We start from the raw sequence: 17,962 nt of genomic DNA on the forward strand, positions 1-17,962 counted from the left end.
ACCAGACCCATAGAAACATTACTACTTTTGTATCTTTACTGAAAAATCATTATCAATATTACTAAATTATGTAAAACGTGAAACATTGTATTCCTCATATGTCGGGAACAGCGAAAACAGTCCTCAGTGGTAAAGATATGTATGTTGTTGTTTTGCTGTGCATTTATTTCACATGTAAAGTACAAATGGGGGCTCATTTGTCATGAGGACCTTGTAAAAAAAAAAAAAAAAAAAAGGATAAAACCTCGGTGGGCCCTGTACAGTACCAAGAGGGTCCAGCCACCAGGGGGCGGTGGTTTCTTTGGGTTGTCAGACCACCGGAAGGGACCTGTCAAAAACGGAAGAGAGTGGCGGATTCCCAAGCTGTCCAAAACAGAACAACCGAGGTTTATTGTTTGTCTGGATGAACAGCCTGAATAGACTCATTTAAAGTCAGGAATCTCTGTGTTTGGCAGGTAAGACGGAAAACACCAAATCTTTGCTCTCTGACGTTAGCTCACTGGCTAATGCTGTATGACCGGTAGCTCCCTATGAAGCTAACTAATCTGTTAGCTGTCAGCTAATGTTAACTAATCTAACTGTTAGCTGTAATATGTTAACTAATCTAACTGATAACAGTCAGCTAACTAATGTTAACTAATCTAGCAGCTGTAAGATGTTAACTAATCTAACTGTTAGCTGTAAGATGTTAACTAATCTAACTGTTAGCTGTAAGATGTTAACTAATCTAGCCAGCTGTTAGCTGTCAGCTAATGTTAACTAATCTAACTGTTAGCTGTAATATGTTAACTAATCTAACTGATAGCAGTCAGCTAACTAATGTTAACTAATCTAGCAGCTGTAAAATGTTAACTAATCTAACTGTTAGCTGTAAGATGTTAACTAATCTAGCCAGCTGTTAGCTGTCAGCTAATGTTAACTAATCTAACTGTTAGCTGTAAGATGTTAACTAATCTAACTGTTAGCTGTAAGATGTTAACTAATCTAGCCAGCTGTTAGCTGCCAGCTAATGTTAACTAATCTAACCAGCTGTCAGCTAATGTTAACTAATCTAACTAGCTGTAACTAGTTAAATTGCCATATCTAACCAAACGCACATGACAAAGCTAAGCGTGAATTTGTTTTTTTGTGAGTCAGCATTACTATTGTAGGTTAAAGCAGAAGAGTTTGATTGTGTTTCATGACATTTCTTATCATGGCACTTTGTCATTGCCCTGCTGGCTCAAACCAGCTGTTAGATCCCTGCTGGATAGTTCTCATTAACATGATGTCAAGTTAACTACTAAACTCATATTGTATGAGAGTAAAACAAATCGAAGCATAAACTAACCTTAAGGTTATAGTCAGTGCTTGGCATATGGTGGTAAACCTGCTCGTTAGCATTGGTTACTCTGTCAAAGATTAAGATATAACACTGTAAAGACTGAACCTACCATCCCTGTGTAGTTATTTTAGTAGTTCAGCAGCTAAATAGTTCTCGCCCCTTTTCAGTTCAAACCATCTGTGACGTGTGATGCATAGCTAGGGTCCTCCCTGAAATCAGTCTCATTGTCCTCTTCTCTCTGCGTAAAGAAAGTAGAGACTAGTATCTTTGTACTGGAGGTGCAACCGGTGTTCATTTTTATCTATGGCTTTGAGCAGGAGACATTCTTTTACCCCCAGGGTGAGTAACAAGGACGCTAAACAGTAATTAATCCTTTACTGTATACACCAGTGCTAATTTTGATTGATGCATTTAGATCGGTAGCATTTACAGAAACTGTAATGACAAAACCAATAAAAAGTACGTTTTTTAAACTCACCATACAGTGGATGACTAATCAGATACAAAAATCTAAAAATATTATCAGCCTACACCTAGATTATCCTAAAAAAGGTTTACTTACTTTTAACCCAAGCTGTTGGAGGTATTTATTCTAAAGGATTCAGCAGAAGAGAATTGGCTCTTGTATCATGGAGTAGAGATAACCCATTTCTGTTCAGTTTTCTGCCCTGTGGTTTTAAAACTGAGGCAGCAGAAATTCACATGTCCCTACAGCTCCATAAAAGGATTAGACCCTGTTGCAGTCCTAGTTTGTCCTGAATGAGCATCTTTGTGTGAGCAAGGCAGAGATGTGGCTTGTTTATTTGGAAGCCTATTGTGGGCCAGGACATATGACTTTGTGTTGTGTGGCCTGAGGAGATGACTGGTCTTAATAGCTGCAACAGGGAGAATTATGAGGAAATAATGATACACATAAAGTGATGTGGTTTGGATGGTTTGCTTGTCTGGTGGACAATATTAAATTTGTTTGTCATGCATCCTATACAAAGCGATATTTACTGGACCAAGTTTAAGACATAAAAAAATAAATAACATTAAAACTAAATTAAATTCTTGCTGTATAATGACCTCACCATCCTTCTTCATTGTCTTCTTGTCCCGTCATAGCTCTCATTCCTATTGGTAACCAACCTTCCTTTACTTTATCTTTCTTCCGTTTTCTCACCTTTTTACCTATTTCTCCCCATTTTGGTTTATTACCTCAACATTTCCTAGCTGACCAGCCCACTGATCAGCAAAATGAGCAGTTCAGGGACAACAGAGAGCAGTAAACCTCCAAAGGTATGTCACATTTCAATATAGAAATAGCAAAGGGAAAACAAGAGAAGAAATAAATATAAATTATGACTCACCCTCTTTTCCTCTTATCTCGCTTTTCTCTCCTAGATTGGCTCTATAGTAGAGGTGACAGGGAAGGGTCAACGTGGCACTGTTGCCTACATCGGTGCCACCCTCTTTGCCTCTGGAAAATGGGTGGGTGTCATACTCGATGAGCCCAAGGGGAAGAATGATGGCACTGTGCAGGGGAAACGCTACTTTACCTGTGAGGAAAATCATGGGATATTTGTCCGACAGTCGCAGGTTAGTCACAGAAATGTGTTTGATGCAATGATGAATGTGTGTTGTGTTCATGTAATGATTGTATACACTTCAGCCTCCTGTTAACTCATGGAAACATGGATTTCTTGACAAGCTAGGTTGAGAGTGGGTTGCAGTACAGGGTTGTAATGGCTTCAACAGAGTTGCCCTAACTTAATATGCATGAAAGATGACTAGGTCATATAAAATGTATAGGAAAGTTCCAATAAATTTATAGGATGATAGGCATGTTGTTGTATGTCGTCCCGATCAACCCCTGTGTATATCTGTAACTCTGTGTAGATCCAGGTGGTGGAAGAGGGCTCCAGTGCCAGCTCACCAGATGTTCCTGAGTCTGGCATTGCCAAGATGACCAAACAAAAAGGTGAGCAATGGATCCAGCTATGGTCTGAAGTTTAAGAAAAGAAAAAAATATATAATTTACCTCAAAGTGAATAATAAGAACATTGGATAACAATGATGATAATGATAGTTTTTAATTTGTTTCTTCTAGATATTCCAGAGACTCCAAAAACAACCAAACAGGTATGCAACCCTAACCTGTTTTAACCTTTTGAATCTTGCATTCTTTCCACAGCTCAGCTTGGAGGTGGTTGGATTCCTGTCAAACTGAGTATTGTTACTGTTTTAAAGGAAAGCAGCTTGGACTGCTGATTTGAGCCTGCTCTTTTTCTCTACCACACCTCTCTGATTTATCCTTCACAGTGCATTGCCAGGCAAAGATGAAACCTTTCTGTTTAGCCTCCCAGCTTTTCGGTTGACTTCTTGTGTTTTTCTGACATCTTTTGCAGACATCAGTGAGCGTTAAGAAGGTAGAAATATTTAAACACAGCATATTTGCCTCGCCTTGGTTGCTGTTAATCACATTAATGTTGCAGCTCATCCTTTGCACCTAAGATACCTTTTCATGTGTTGACATTTGCACGGGCCATAAAGACAAACACTACTCACTGACAGATGCCATTCCCACTGCATTTTCTTAGTCTTTGTTTTATATACACCAGGTGTTATTTTCTCACTATATTTTATTTACATTTTATTCTGGTGCAGGCATCCATTGTCCACATTTAGAGTCCAAATCTATGACAACTTAAAGGTCATCATGATGGTCTTTGTCATTCCTCTTGGCTTCACAATTCACTGACACTTTGCCTCTGTTTTAACATGGCTGCATGACTTCACATTTTGTTCTGCTATAACTATACAACTGTAAATGGTGCATGTAGCCATCAAAACTGTGATCAGTGGGTATATACTAATAGTATGCTTCTATGTGCTAATAATCTCTTATCTTGCCTCAACACTGTGTGTGTGTGTGCGTGTGTGTGTGTGCGTGTGTGTGTGCGCGCGTGTGTGTGTACCCGTATCCTTGTGTGTCCATCCTTCTCTCTGCAACTTACCTCCTTCAGTCCTCTGCCCGCCGCTCTGCTAAGGTGAGCTTGTCTACAGCAGACTGGGGAAATCAAAGGCCATCAATGCAGAATGATTGAAAACAGCAGGAGTAATATGACAAAATGTTATTTAAATGGTTCAAACTGAGTCAGGGGTACATCTTCAGATGCTTGAAATGTTTTCAAAGGTCATGCTTTTTTGTGTAGTATGATATGAACTACACACTTATTCTCAAACTACAGTAGAGAAGACAGGCAGGTTTATATTAATTTGATTAGTGTAATATGGAGTTATAATTATGGTGTTCATACAGACTCTTTAGGGTACAATGCTTGGCACTTACCCTCAGAGATTGTCCTTTTGATTAGTATTTACAGAGTTTCCATAACTGACAAGCATGTTTTGTTTCTCTACATTTGAAAGTGTCAGGTATTTTAAAAAACTGATCGTTGTGCATGTCTACACATTTTATATGAGGACGGTGGTAAAACTGACATTACCCACAATGTTTTCTGTAATAATTAATTAATGTTGCAGCTGAGTTTTACAAATGACCTTTGAGCATACTAACACAGTCTATGATCACATCGTGGCAGTGGACTTCTCCTCGTCTCACACCTGCCACTTCCCTCCCCTCCCTCTTGGTACGTCCCTCCGGCCGCTCCCGCCTGATGCTCATGGTATGCCCTGTCATATCAGACTACCTCACCTACTGCTTTACAGGGAGTGGTGAAATGTGTGGTCACGACACATGGGTGGATCAGCCAGTTAAACAAACTAACTCTAAACCTGAGCATTTTTTTTTCTTGGGTGAGGTGGAGATGGACAGGTGAAATGTTTTGTCCTAGAATACACATTACTGTATTGTAATCACATGGGCTAAGTCAAGATGAATATGGTGGCATAGCTCAGCCAGGGATCCTCACTCTTCCCCTGGATTCATTAAGGTTTTATCATCACTGTGGGGGAAGTTCTGGTTTTCTGTATAGTTTGTAAGACCTGGAGCAGTATAACTTCTTAGCTTGGTTCATTTTCACCCGACCAGTATCTGATACATACCTTCATTTGTCACCAGGCGTCTCGTGAGAGCCTGTCTTCCTCTCTGTCTGGTGATGTCAGTGAGGCGGGCCTGTCCCCCCACCAGGGTGCACTGGGAGCTCCTGTTGTGCCTCAACCAAGTGGGTCACCTGCAGCTACTGCAACCCCAGTCCCAGCTACTCCAAGCAAGGTGTGTCACTGGCAATTTAAAAAGCCTAATATTAGTGTCAGCAGAACTGATGAAATCTGCTCATAGACACTGTACAGTTGCTCTTTACACCAGTTACAGTGTTTGCAATTTTAAAGACTGTTTCATTTACAGTACTTCCATGTTTGTCACTATGTCACATCTCCATCATTTTGTATCTGCCCATCATTTGTCATATTAATGTCCCATTTCATCCATGTTGTCATTGTTTGACCAGGTGGAACCTGTCATTTCCAAGCAGGTAGAGTCTCCTAATGGCTACATGCATGCTGAGTTTACTAACAGACTCAAAACATCACAGAGCAAAATCACCCTGAGCACACCTTTTTCAGTACACCAGTATATTTCTGTCATCTCTTCACATTGCATTTTATGGTGATGATGCATGGTAACTTTCTGAAACACTGAACGAAATGCTCAACTCCACCATTATGTTAAGATGGAAGAGATTAAGCTTTTGGTTTTTTTTTTTTTATTTTTTTAATTGCATCCTATTGAGGCAGGGAATTCATTAATTGAGGAAATCTGTAAATTAACCTTCTCGTTCCAAGTTTTAGGTGGTGGGACTTGATGACTGTTAATATTAATAATGTCTTGGGAATTAAATGTATGCTCAGTCCTTTATATTTGCTTACTAAACCATTATTCCCTGCTGCTGTCCCCTCTTCTCCTCTCCCTCCACACATTCAACTCTCAGGAGGAGGAATCGCTGCGAGCTCAAGTCAAGGACCTGGAGGAAAAGCTGGAGACGCTGAAGATGAAGAGGACAGAAGACAAGGCCAAGCTGAAGGAGCTTGAAAAACACAAGATCCAGCTGGAACAGCTTCAGGAGTGGAAGACCAAAATGCAGGAGCAGCAGGCCGAGCTTCAGAAACAACTCAAAGAGGCCAAGAAGGTACAAAGAAAAAAGTACTAATTCATTTATGGCAAATGCATATCTGAATGAAAAGGTAGAGAAGATGTGAATTACAGTTTTATTATTGCAATGTATTGTGAAGATGATGACATTTTCAGATTCCACTGTCATCCATGTTCTCTTTTCTACCTCCTACATCCAGGAAGCACGTGAGGCACAAGAGGCCAAGGATCGCTACATGGAAGAGATGTCTGACACAGCGGACGCCATAGAGATGGCCACACTGGACAAAGAGATGGCTGAAGAGCGGGCAGAGTCGCTGCAAGTAGAGGTGGACACATTGAAGGAGAAAGTGGAGGAGCTCTCAATGGACCTGGAGATCCTCAGACATGAGATTTCCGAGAAAGGTTTCTACTCACAGATTCAAAAAAACCTCTTTAGGTCTTTAATCTGTGTCATTCTGTCCCTCCTGTTATGTCTCTTTGTTACTGCCTTCTTACCATTTTAACACATTTTCTCCTGCAGGCTCTGAAGGAGCTGCCTCCAGTTACCATGTCAAACAGTTGGAGGAGCAGAATGGCAGACTAAAGGAGGCGCTGGTCAGGTCAGTCAAATCTTTCTGAAAACCTTCTTTTGATGTTACTGTAAATTTAAAAATAAGGACTTTAAAGCATCCATAAAATAGAGGCCTTGAATAAAGTTTGGGCAGTTTTAGCTGTTAGCGTTTCAGTTTCTTTCCTGTTCCTCCTCAGAATGCGGGACCTGTCTGCTTCAGAGAAACAGGAGCATGTGAAGCTTCAGAAGCAGATGGAGAAGAAGAACACGGAGCTGGAGAGCCTGAGAACTCAGAAGGAAAAACTGCAGGAAGAACTCACGCAGGCAGAGGCCACTATTGACGAACTGAAGGAGCAGGTAAAGTCAGGGAGACACGAAAATTAAGGAATAAAGGAAATTTACAGATGCTGATTCCACAAGCAAGTCAAATAAAGTCAATGACATATAAAGTTAAGACTCATGTACTTCATGCTAGTTTGTCATGTCATGATTTGACTTCACATATGTGCTTGTGTGTGTGTGTGCCTGCACCAGGTGGATGCTGCTCTGGGGTCAGAGGAGATGGTGGAGACGCTGACAGAGAGGAACCTGGACCTGGAGGAGAAAGTCAGAGAGCTGAGAGAAACCGTGACTGATCTAGTAAGTGGTCATCCTCAGTTTCTGGTCTCTATTCCAGAACCAGGTGTTTTCATAATGTTTTCATAAGTTTCAGTTTGTTGTTTGTTTTTTTTTTGTCTACCAATAGGAAGCCATCAACGAGATGAATGATGAGCTCCAGGAGAATTCCAGGGAGACTGAAATGGAGCTGAGGGAGCAGGTGGACCTGAGTGCTGCGAAGGTTAGAGAGGCAGAAAAAAGGGTGGAGGCTGCCCAGGAGACTGTAGCTGATTACCAGCAGACCATCAGCAAATACAGAGAGCTCACTGCCAGACTACAGGTGGGTGGAGAGAAGGCAAAACACTCACGCTTTAGAAATAAACTTGATGCAAACACTTTGGTTCTACTATATATTTTGTGCAAGTGGAGGTCCTGACATGGAATGTGCTTTTTCTGTTTGCATCAGGAGGCCAACAGAGAATTGATCAGCCAGCAGAATGCCAACACTGAACAAGGTCAGCAACCGCCTGCAGAACTGTTCGACTTCAAAATCAAGTTTGCAGAGACCAAGGCCTACGCCAAGGTAGGGAACCTCCACTCAGACGTTCAGAGGTTGACTCTTATATCATGTTATATATCTTGCCCTTTATCCCTTTACTTAAACACAAACCATTTGTGTGTCCAGGCCATTGAGATGGAACTGAGGAAAATGGAAGTGGCTCAGTCAAACAGACAAGTATCCCTCCTCACCTCCTTCATGCCAGACTCCTTCGTCCGTCATGGTGGAGATCATGACTGTATTCTGGTGCTCCTGCTCATCCCCAGGCTCATCTGCAAGGTATGACGCAGCACTAACATGCGTTCAAATTCCCACTTAATCTGTTGCTGTAACTAGTATTTTTAAATGTATGTGTATCCTGATACCGTATAGGCTGAGCTGATCAGTAAACAGGCCCAGGAGAAGTTTGACTTGAATGGCAACCTGGTCCAAGGTACAGGGCTCAGAGGGCCCCCAGGAGAACAGCGTAGTTTCTCCTCAGGACTGGTCTACTCCCTCAGCCTGCTGCAGGCCACCCTGCACAAATATGAACAGTAAGCACTCCAGCTTCTCCACTTTGGAATAAAGGAATACTTGTATCTGGGCTGTTGGAAACAAAAGCCAAATTATAGTTTTTCACAAATGAAAAATGATCATATCCCTCCAGAATCATTCTAACCTGTAGCTGTGACTTCCTTGCACTGGTTTTAGGGCTCTGAACACCTGCAGCGTGGAGGTTTTCAAGCGCATGGGAACACTCTACTCTGAAATGAGCTTCCATGAGCGCTCTCTGGATTATTTCATCGACCTGCTGCATAAAGACCAGCTAGATGAGACTGTTCAGGTGGAACCTTTGACTAAGGCTATCAAGTATTATCAGGTAGGAGAAACACATGGCTCAGTTTATTTAATTATACACTGAGATAGTATATAAAACAATCACAGTGCACCTTGATGTTACATCCTTTGTCAGCCTCTTTGACACCATAATTCAGGACACTTCTGGAAAAGGTTGTTCACATTAACATTAATACTTTCCAACCCTCTAGTGGTGTACAATGAGAATGCACCTACAAACATGAACGAGTTCAAAACTCCATCCCCAATGTTACAGAAGAAGAACTTACTGTTGGTTTGTCTTCCAGCAATTGTACAGTGTCCATCTGGCAGATCACACAGAGGACTGCACCGTGCAGCTGGCTGACCACATCAAGGTACTTCAGGCTTCTGCAGGGGCCTGATTTCCTTTAGATATGAATGTGTCAACAGCATTTTCCTAGTTCATCTGAAAAAGCATTAAGCTTCATGCGGTACTTTATTTCTACTAATAGTAGCACAATTTTTTCTATATGGTAGTCTGTATGGTATTGATTGAAAAATCTAGGTGAGCTGTTAAAATTATGAAATGTTGAAGAATGAATCTAAATTGAAACAATAAAATTTTCTCAAATTTAAAAAAAAAAAAAAAAAACAGTTCTCCTACTGAGGAAATTTGACAAGCAAAGCATAACTTAAATGAGAATAGGGTTTTCTTGCTTCATCGGTCCCACCCTCTCAACTCCAGTTCACCCAGAGTGCCCTGGACTGTATGGGAGTGGAGGTTGCTCGTCTGAGGGCATTCCTGGCACCAGGACAGGAGAGCTCTGGTCTCGCTTTGCTCCTGAAGGACCTGGACACTTCCTGCTCTGATATCAGACAGTTCTGTAAGAAGATCCGCCGCCGCATGCCTGGGACAGATGTGGTTGGAGTTCCTGCTGCTCTCAATTTTGGACCACAGGTATAGGATAGCAAAACATATACTACACACAATTGAGTTTCCCAATGGCCCAATGGCCAATGATCTAATAACCCAGAAATAATTGACCTGTATGTGTTTGACTGACATGTCCCTTCCCATCCGGCAGGTGTCCGAGACGCTGACGGAGTGCAGGCGTCAGCAGACCCGTGTGGTTGCCGTGCTGCAAGAGGTGGCTGCAGCTGGAGCTCAGATGGTTGCTCCGCTAGCAGAACAGGAGGGACTCAATGCTCTCAAACTGGAGGACACTGCCTGCAAGGCTGTGGAGCAGGTAGTGACACATTTAACAAATATATACAAATCACTCAACCTTTGTGATGCTTGAACAACAGGCCCCAGCTCAGAGCTTTTTGTTGAGAATTCATCGTCACAAGTCCTCTGGCCAAATTATTTGTCATATAATAATTTGCTATTAGTTTTTATTCATATATAAGTCTGCACTCTTTTCTCCAAGGTATACGGTTCCCATGGCCTGAATGGCCCAGAGTGTCTGCGTCAGTCCTGCAGCTCAGTCATTGCTACTATGAACAAGATGGCCACAGCTATGCAGGAAGGAGAGTATGATGCTGACAAACCTCAGGGCAAGGTATTTGTATGCCTTAGCTTTTTCATATTGATGTATCACATAATTCAGACAGTGAATTTATTTCTGCCCGTTCAAAGTCCCGCGTTATTATAATCTCTTCCACATCCTAGCAGACTCCACCTGTGGAGATAAGAGCAGCCGCTGTCAGGGCTGAGATGACTGATGCTGAGGGTCTAGGAGTTAAACTGGAAGACAGAGAGACGGTTATCAAAGAGCTCAAGAAGTCTCTGAAGATCAAGGTATTGTAAATAAGTCTGTTAGTCTGAAATGAAAAGGAAAGAAACAGAGCAAGTACATCTGTGTCTGTGCCTGTCCCCCTCCCCCCAGGGTGAGGAGCTGAGTGAGGCCAACGTTCGTCTTAGCCTGCTGGAGAAGAAACTGGACACCTCCACCAAAGATGCAGATGAACGGGTGGAGAAGATTCAGACTAAGCTGGATGAGAACCTTGCCTTGCTGAAGAAGAAAGAAAAGTAAGTAACATGCTTTAATATTGGAGGGTAGATTTCACATCCTTCTTTCAAGTTATTCATCATTCTCTCACCTGCCTTTATTTTCCTCCTCATCCACCTTTCTCTTCCTTAGGGAGTTTGAGGAGACGATGGATGCTCTACAGGCTGATATTGACCAGCTGGAGGCAGAGAAGGCAGAGTTGAAACAACGCATCAATAACCAATCAAAGATGACCATCGAAGGCCTGAGAGGAACAGCTTCCTCTGGAATTGCCTCCATTGTTCACGGATCTACAGGAGGTAAAACTGTGATGGTTATGGCCACTTTTTGTGAGCAGATCAGAATGTAATGGCTTCCACTTCCTTTTTGTTATGTACGATTTGTTCTGGGAATTATAAAAATACTGTCCAAATTCTGGAAGAAAGCTTCCTCACCATCTCTCTCTTGCAGGGATGGGTCCATCCATGGCAGGACCATTGCAGGTGGTGGACTCTCCTCTGCTCAGGCAGCAGATTGAGGCCCAGAGACTGGGCATTAAATACCTTAAGAATGAAAACAACAGGCTGAAGGTGCAGGGGGGTTTGTAGTTGGCATTAACATGTTGCTATAGTTTGCTGACAGTTATAATACTAACCTGGGATTTAATTTCTTCACAGGCGGAGAAGATGAGAGCCCAGCTGGCCTCACTGCCGCCCCTCTGTCCTCCCAAACTGCCACGAGTGACTAAAGAAAGCTCCATGCCTCCAGAGGGACTAAACACAGGCATTTATCGCAGGACTGACCAACTCTTGGCAACCCTGCTCAAGCTGAGTGCAGAGGTGAAAGTGGTGGACATCACTGGGAAGACAGCAGGTGTGTATATCCGCCTGACTTTCCCTCCTGTGTGATTTTTACTTCTCTCAGCCAACTAAATGGTTCATCTTTACTCTCTCATGTGTCTTGCAGTTAGTGCCAGTGCCCAGCTGCTGGAGCAGACAGCTAGGCTGCAGAACCTCAGTGATGCTCTGAGCAAACTCAAGGTGAGAGCATGAGAATCCTAACTGTTCTCATTACATTGTCAATAAGCTGAGAGCCACAGAAAACCACAATATTCTACCCTTTTCTGTTTCAGCGAGAAGTAGCTGAACATGTAGTCTCAAATCAGCCTGGAGCAAAGGCTTCGTCTGACTTTGCCACCTTCCCAGTGTCCTCCTTTGTCAAGGTAAAATCATACAGCATATATACACATCAGGTCCATGACAAGAGTTTTATGTGTTCTATGTAGGATATTTTACTATTTGTGAAATAATGGGACATTGGCACATGTAAAAGGATATGACGTACATATTGGTGTCGTTTCTCAGGCCAAGGAGGAGAAGCAGGGAGGAACCATGTACATAGGGCGTGTTTCCATTCCATGTGCTCGAGGCCAGGAACAGGTCCACCGCCTTGTCCTGTCTCAACAGCAACTGCACCAGGTTCACGGCCTCCTCATGGCATAAGGCAGCACGCCGTTTTCCAGCAAAGACATCACTAATATCACATAAAGAAAAGCTTTTTTCTTTCTCATTCCTATTTATCCCTTTTGATTTTCCCAGTTCTCAGGAAATTCTGTTTGAAGTTAACACTAGCACTAATGACATGACACAAGTGTATTCATGGTGACATAACAATAAATGGTTTTGACTTCTCAGTATCATTACGAAGTCATATTTTTGTCACTGAAAGTTTGTATGCACCAGTTTGGCTATCTCTTTGTAGAATTGGGGAAACTTACCACAAAAAAAATCATTTTTACTGTACTCTATTCTTTTTTGTATTTGTAGTAATTCAGACAATAAATTTGCTTCGGAGCAAGAAACATTTAAGAATGTGTGTTCTGATTTGACAATGTTTAAAGTTTACAGCGTAGAGATGTTCATGTTGTAGGGTGGCAGGTGTTGGTGAATCATGTACAGTTTAGAACCTGTTGTTAAATTTTAAACTTGTGTTTCATATGAGTAAGACTTCCTTGATATACATTAGAGAAATCTGCATATACATTATACACTTGTGTGTTAGCTGTAGAGAGGCATGGCAAGGAAATGACTTTAAGATGTTATGTATAACGTAAAAGGACCAAAGTCTCCAAGCAAAAAGCAGTATAGAAACAGACATTCATAGCCAAAGCTATTTTATACCAGAAAGTTAACAGATTAACCAAACATAGGATTACTTTATTCTAGTTAATGTAGTTCTCAACTACTCTGATTGCATATATAGAAAAATCACTCACTGGTCACTGATGTGGAAGTCTTTATGGCCTAGAGGAAACAATATTTTTAATACCATTCCTCAGTTGTATGGGATGAGACATCAGAAAGTTCATTAATTTCCACCTATAAGAAGTGAATAAAATGAGCCAAAACAGTTGTCTTAAAAACTAAATCAACTTTAATAGACATCTGAACTGCAGAATTAAAAAGGGAAAACTCAAAAACTGATACTTCAAACTAATAAAAGCACTAACACTAATAATTTATAATCTATGTAAAGAACACATTTGAGACACGGACTGAATACCTCACTGACAGACATAACATGATAACCTCTCTCTTAGCAGTAGTAGCCATTACGGGCATGCTGATGGGGTCTGTAATAATTGTATGGTGCATAGTGTTTTCTACTGTGTCGGCTCCTCATCACGTGCTGATGATGGTGCTCATTGTAGGGCTCAAAGTGGTAAGGAGGCCTGTCATTGAAACCTGCAAAAAGAGAACATGTAAATAGGTTTTGAAGTTCCCATGGCAGCTAAAAGCCATATGTCATTATGTGACAAAAAGACCTTCACTAACTCGATCAGAAGAGACAGATCCCCTGGTCATAAAAGCAAATGCCATGTTGAAACTATGAAGTGTAACTTGAAAAGCCAAAGAAATATTACCCCTGCAGTGCAGAATGGTACTGGACCTGGACGGTCTGGCCTAAGGACAATACACCGTGTACCAACGCCTGCACACTCACCATTTCTGGCCTGTCCATGGTTATAGTGTCTGTGAACTGGTAGGTAAGGCTGTGATGGATGTGCATGTCTGTACGATCCAGCAGCCCTGTGGAGGTTAGTCTGTGGCTGAAAGCGGTTGTCCTCGAAGCTCAAGTTGCCATAAGAGTGGGAACTGTAGAAATCCTCGCCGAAGCTACTGTAATTTCCCTCTGGGAAAGAGAATGGGTGGAAAGGGGAAAGGAGAGCAGTAGGGATCACAAAAACGAAAAGTAAAATGTGAATTTGCTGACCAGAGAAGGTGAAAAGGAAAGACATGGTCAAATGCAGTCCAGAGGATATGCCACAATTAAATTAGTATTTTAAGAAGTTGTCCCCTTTTGACCACAGATCAAGGACAAATCAAATGGACATGATACAAATCCTTAAAGGAAACCTCTGTAATTGGTTTAACCCTCACCCATCTTGGAGGAGTAGTTGCTAGGAGGGGGGTTGTGAGAAGCCCTTGCTGCGCGAGACACTCCTGAAAGTAAGCAGTAAGGTAATCGTCAGAAAACTGCAAAGTTTGGAAAACAAATATGTTCTGATATTATCTGGAGTTTTATTTCACACTAACCCTTAAAAATATGGATGCCATAATCAACTTGTCTTCCCATCATCCTACAGTCTGATGTGACTGACAAACTAATTTATGGTATGTTTTTTCTAATCCAGTGTTATGACCCTAGGGGTCATTATGTGTATGGTTGTGTTGTTGGCCCTCCCCCTCCTCGTGTGTGTGTGTGTGACGGATGCTGAAGTGGGCGTGGACGTAGGAAGCCGTGGATTGGACTTCCGGGATTGGTCCAACACTTCCAGGAAGGACCATAAGAAAGCCACAGACTGTTGTTCGAGAGAGCTATTCTCCCACCTTTGCCATTCCCAGCTATTTGCTAAAGATTTCGATTTCGAGTGAGTTAGAGAATCTGTTCTAATAAGGTAAGATCAACTTTATTGATCTCTGAGGGGAAATTCAGGGTTTCTAATATTTGTAATATTTAGCAATCAAAAAGGTGTCCTGGTTACATCACAGCATTACCCATATTGTTTTGTCCTATACTAACAAATCAGTACAAGTAATCCTTTCCAACACATAATCACCTGATCTGCTGGTCTTACCTGCTGGTTTGGGGGCACTTCCACAGACTGGTTGCTTATTAGTAACATCAGTCTCTAAAGAGAACAAACCCAGGCAAGTATTAACTAATAAAATACATTCATGTAAAAACCCATCAACAGAAGACTAAATGCATATGTAAGAGCTAGTGTGGACAAGTTTGCTATGTATGAATCTGCTATATACAGTATTTGTTGGGGTAATAAACAGTGGGAGTACTGTATATGTTTCTGTGAGCGTGTACAGTCTTGGAGCTCACCAACAGCAGATAGTGGACAGGGCATAATGACACCCCAAGCCTGTGCAACATGCTGTAACAGCAAGGAGGTTATCCTGCGGTGGGCAAGAGCGTTCCAGTGGACCCCATCCCTTGTACGATGCTGCAGAGAGAAGCGGAACTGAAAGTGGAAGTCCAACACATCCATCCCGTAGGCATCAGCCACAGTCCCGCTGTAAAAATTGGCTTCAATCACATCGTTACGCAGGCGGGAAGCCTTGTGCTCAATCTGAGGTGAAAGAAGAGGAGACATAGGTCTAAGGGTGCAGTAACAGCAGAAAGGTGTGACGCATGGCTCTAAACATAGCCTGCAGGGACTGCACTGGTTTGCATGCTACCAACAGTAGTCTTCAAAAAATAACTGTAGTGAAAATGTAACCAAAGTTAGGTTTTACAGCGATTCAACCCAGTTTACCAGCACATTACTACACTGAATGCCATACGTAGCTGTTTAAATCACACAAACATATTGCTGTCTATAGGCTGTCAAAGAGCTCAAGTTCCACTATGAACTTACAGGTTGTACTATGGGCATTCAGTATAGCCCAAAAATAAATGTTTATTATTTTCTTCTATTCTTTTAGAGAAATCAACTTGAAAACCTGTTTTTCTGAACTTCAGCTCTTACTCAGCTGGTGAAGACGGTTCATTCCACCTGCTGTTGGTTCAACTCCTAAAGACAATGCCACTGCTGCTGAAGTCAGTCAGTGTGAACTGCATGACTGTACATGTCTCACATGTGAATTGTCAATAAAAAGTTTGAGAGGAAACATTTGAGGGCAGGCTGGGTTCTGCATTGACTCAAAAATTACAGATCTCCATGTCTACTTATGATGCAGATGGTTGTTGGTATCGTACCTCAGGCACGAGGAAGCCACCTTTGATTCTTTCTCCTACGGGCAAGGTGAGGCTCCAAACAACCAGAGTTTCCTCTGGCAGAATCCTACTCAGCTCATCAAAGAACTTATACAGGTTCTCCTTGTAGTCATTGATCCAAGTGGAACTGTATCTACAATCCAACATAGACATGTTGGTGAAAAACAAATTCACTATGCACAACTAATTAAACTCATGATATAATTCATACACTAGCACATAATGTATTAGCATAATAATATAATAATTAATTAATGAATATATAATATATTATCACTCATATTAGCTGGAGATTGCATGAACAGGTCTCATGTCTCACTGCCTTTAAATACATCAATGTGGCCTCTTAATGAACAACTCACCTTTTCACAATATCAAATGAACAGCTAGGTAATTAGTACTACCAGTACTTTTACTTTACCTACCCACCTTGAAATATCCCAAACGCAGGAGTTGACAATGACTACATCTGGTTTTAAGCCATGGCGGATGTCTTCTAGGATGCTCTGCATGTACCGAGAGTAGATGCGCGTCACAAAGTAGAAGCGGACCAAGTGGTGGGCAGACTGGAACTGGCGAACCTCTCTGTAGTCTTTTCCATTGTGCATTTCACTGAGACAACCTCCTTCCACCAGGCAGTCCTGCTCAAAGCTCATCTCACCCTGATCCCAGAGAAGGAACAAAAAGCTACTGACAGTATTTCAGGAATACTGAACAAAGCACAACGATGTCCTGAAACTAGCAGTATACACTGTAGTCAAAACTAGATACAAACTTCTTTCAGTGCTTCCTCCTGTCCTGAAACAGGTGCATGTGAGTACTTGCCTTGCTCTTGAGTTGCTTTATACTGAGATATTTGTCCTTCTGGAGCAGGAGGACGAGGTCTTTGTACACAGACCTCTGAACTGAGGAGAAAACAGCAGGGTGACAAACAAAGCTTTAGGTGCATAAGTTACCTGCCTGTGTGAGCATCATTTGGCTGAGGAGCTGAACGTAAATGCTACTCACTGGAGTCTCCCAGCACCACCACGAATTTGTTATGGAGCAGCTGACAGGCCTGTTGGTGACTCACACACTTCATTACCTCCTGTTCATTACAAAACCAGACATTTAGTTTTCCCACTAGCTAAAACACTGAACACGACAAGTGCATTAATCCATTAAAGAAGATATCTGACATGTGGCCTTATAAATGCTGCCAACAGGGCTAAAACTAGACGACTGAGTTTATTGTTCAATTAACACTTCTCTTCACATTCAATTACCATTACTACACTTATAACTTTCATAACTTACCATTGTTATTTACTTTATCTCGACGTTACCGCCTCCAGCTTGTTTTTAAATATAAAGTTAGCTGTTAGCTAACTTAGCTAACTAGTTAACTCACAGTTTGGACCCAAACCCTCAATGGCGGGTAAACAGTTACTTACTGGCTCTTAGCCGTAGCTGTAAAGTTTGTTGACAACTTTAAAAAAGGTTAAAATTTATAAAAAATATTAGTTTACAGCTTTAAACAAGTTTGCTAAATTACAGCTGATTTCTCTGGTCCGTTACACAGGTGTGTCCAATTCAATGACGCTTTTTTTTTGACCGTAGGAAATAGCACAAGTTTGTTCCCGCTTTGATATAATCTCGCGAGAGTGAATAAACTTTTAAAAACAAATAAATCGCGCGCTACTCTTGTGTTTAGTAATTATGACATAATACATTGATTTGATAGATTAACAGAAGTGAATCAATTAATGTTTTAAAA

General features: G+C 41.6%; 2 protein-coding genes across 7 annotated transcripts; one reads left to right on the top strand and one right to left on the bottom strand.

Moving 5' to 3' along the window:
• Window positions 1–320: 320 nt before the first annotated feature.
• LOC113146121 (dynactin subunit 1-like) lies at window positions 321–12,780 on the top strand. Of its 6 annotated transcripts, XM_026333458.1 has the most exons (32): window positions 321–455; window positions 2,540–2,605; window positions 2,711–2,905; window positions 3,206–3,287; window positions 3,417–3,448; window positions 3,715–3,735; window positions 4,333–4,356; window positions 4,912–4,995; window positions 5,391–5,543; window positions 5,779–5,802; window positions 6,259–6,456; window positions 6,620–6,824; window positions 6,943–7,021; window positions 7,170–7,329; window positions 7,507–7,611; window positions 7,718–7,909; window positions 8,036–8,152; window positions 8,255–8,407; window positions 8,501–8,661; window positions 8,819–8,987; window positions 9,253–9,321; window positions 9,672–9,884; window positions 10,012–10,173; window positions 10,357–10,488; window positions 10,602–10,727; window positions 10,816–10,958; window positions 11,071–11,237; window positions 11,389–11,507; window positions 11,595–11,790; window positions 11,884–11,957; window positions 12,050–12,139; window positions 12,282–12,780. In XM_026333458.1, the coding sequence occupies exons 2-32, from the start codon at window positions 2,564–2,566 to the stop codon at window positions 12,417–12,419; spliced, it is 3,825 nt and encodes a 1,274-aa protein (XP_026189243.1). In that variant the 5' UTR covers window positions 321–455; window positions 2,540–2,563; the 3' UTR covers window positions 12,420–12,780. The 6 variants fall into 6 exon arrangements, with proteins under 6 accessions (XP_026189243.1, XP_026189201.1, XP_026189209.1 ...); XM_026333416.1 differs by lacking the exons at window positions 4,333–4,356; window positions 4,912–4,995 and having other exon boundaries at window positions 10,599–10,727; XM_026333424.1 differs by lacking the exons at window positions 4,333–4,356; window positions 4,912–4,995.
• A 192-nt stretch (window positions 12,781–12,972) lies between these two features.
• fam113 (family with sequence similarity 113) lies at window positions 12,973–17,495 on the bottom strand. The gene is made up of 9 exons (XM_026297729.1): window positions 17,472–17,495; window positions 17,215–17,293; window positions 17,032–17,111; window positions 16,636–16,868; window positions 16,189–16,339; window positions 15,218–15,559; window positions 15,056–15,109; window positions 13,921–14,185; window positions 12,973–13,661 (listed from the first exon to the last, which is right to left on the bottom strand). Exons 1-9 carry the CDS (start codon window positions 17,493–17,495, stop codon window positions 13,513–13,515), a joined length of 1,377 nt encoding a protein of 458 aa, XP_026153514.1. The 3' UTR covers window positions 12,973–13,512.
• Between the last annotated feature and the right edge of the window lie 467 nt (window positions 17,496–17,962).

The sequence above is a fragment of the Mastacembelus armatus genome, chromosome 18 (genome assembly GCF_900324485.2).
Source record: "Mastacembelus armatus chromosome 18, fMasArm1.2, whole genome shotgun sequence".
NCBI lineage: Eukaryota > Metazoa > Chordata > Actinopteri > Synbranchiformes > Mastacembelidae > Mastacembelus > Mastacembelus armatus.

Coding starts and splice junctions, on each gene's coding strand:
- LOC113146121 (XM_026333458.1), top strand. CDS start 2,564: ATGAGCAGTTCAGGGACAACAGAGAGCAGTAAACCTCCAAAG. Junction 8,408..8,500: donor TCCCCAGGCTCATCTGCAAG/GTATGACGCAGC, acceptor GATACCGTATAG/GCTGAGCTGATCAGTAAACA. Junction 11,791..11,883: donor CATCACTGGGAAGACAGCAG/GTGTGTATATCC, acceptor TGTGTCTTGCAG/TTAGTGCCAGTGCCCAGCTG.
- fam113 (XM_026297729.1), bottom strand. CDS start 17,495: ATGAAAGTTATAAGTGTAGTAATG. Junction 17,112..17,214: donor GGTGGTGCTGGGAGACTCCA/GTGAGTAGCATT, acceptor TTTTCTCCTCAG/TTCAGAGGTCTGTGTACAAA. Junction 15,560..16,188: donor GTGGCTTCCTCGTGCCTGAG/GTACGATACCAA, acceptor CTTTCACCTCAG/ATTGAGCACAAGGCTTCCCG.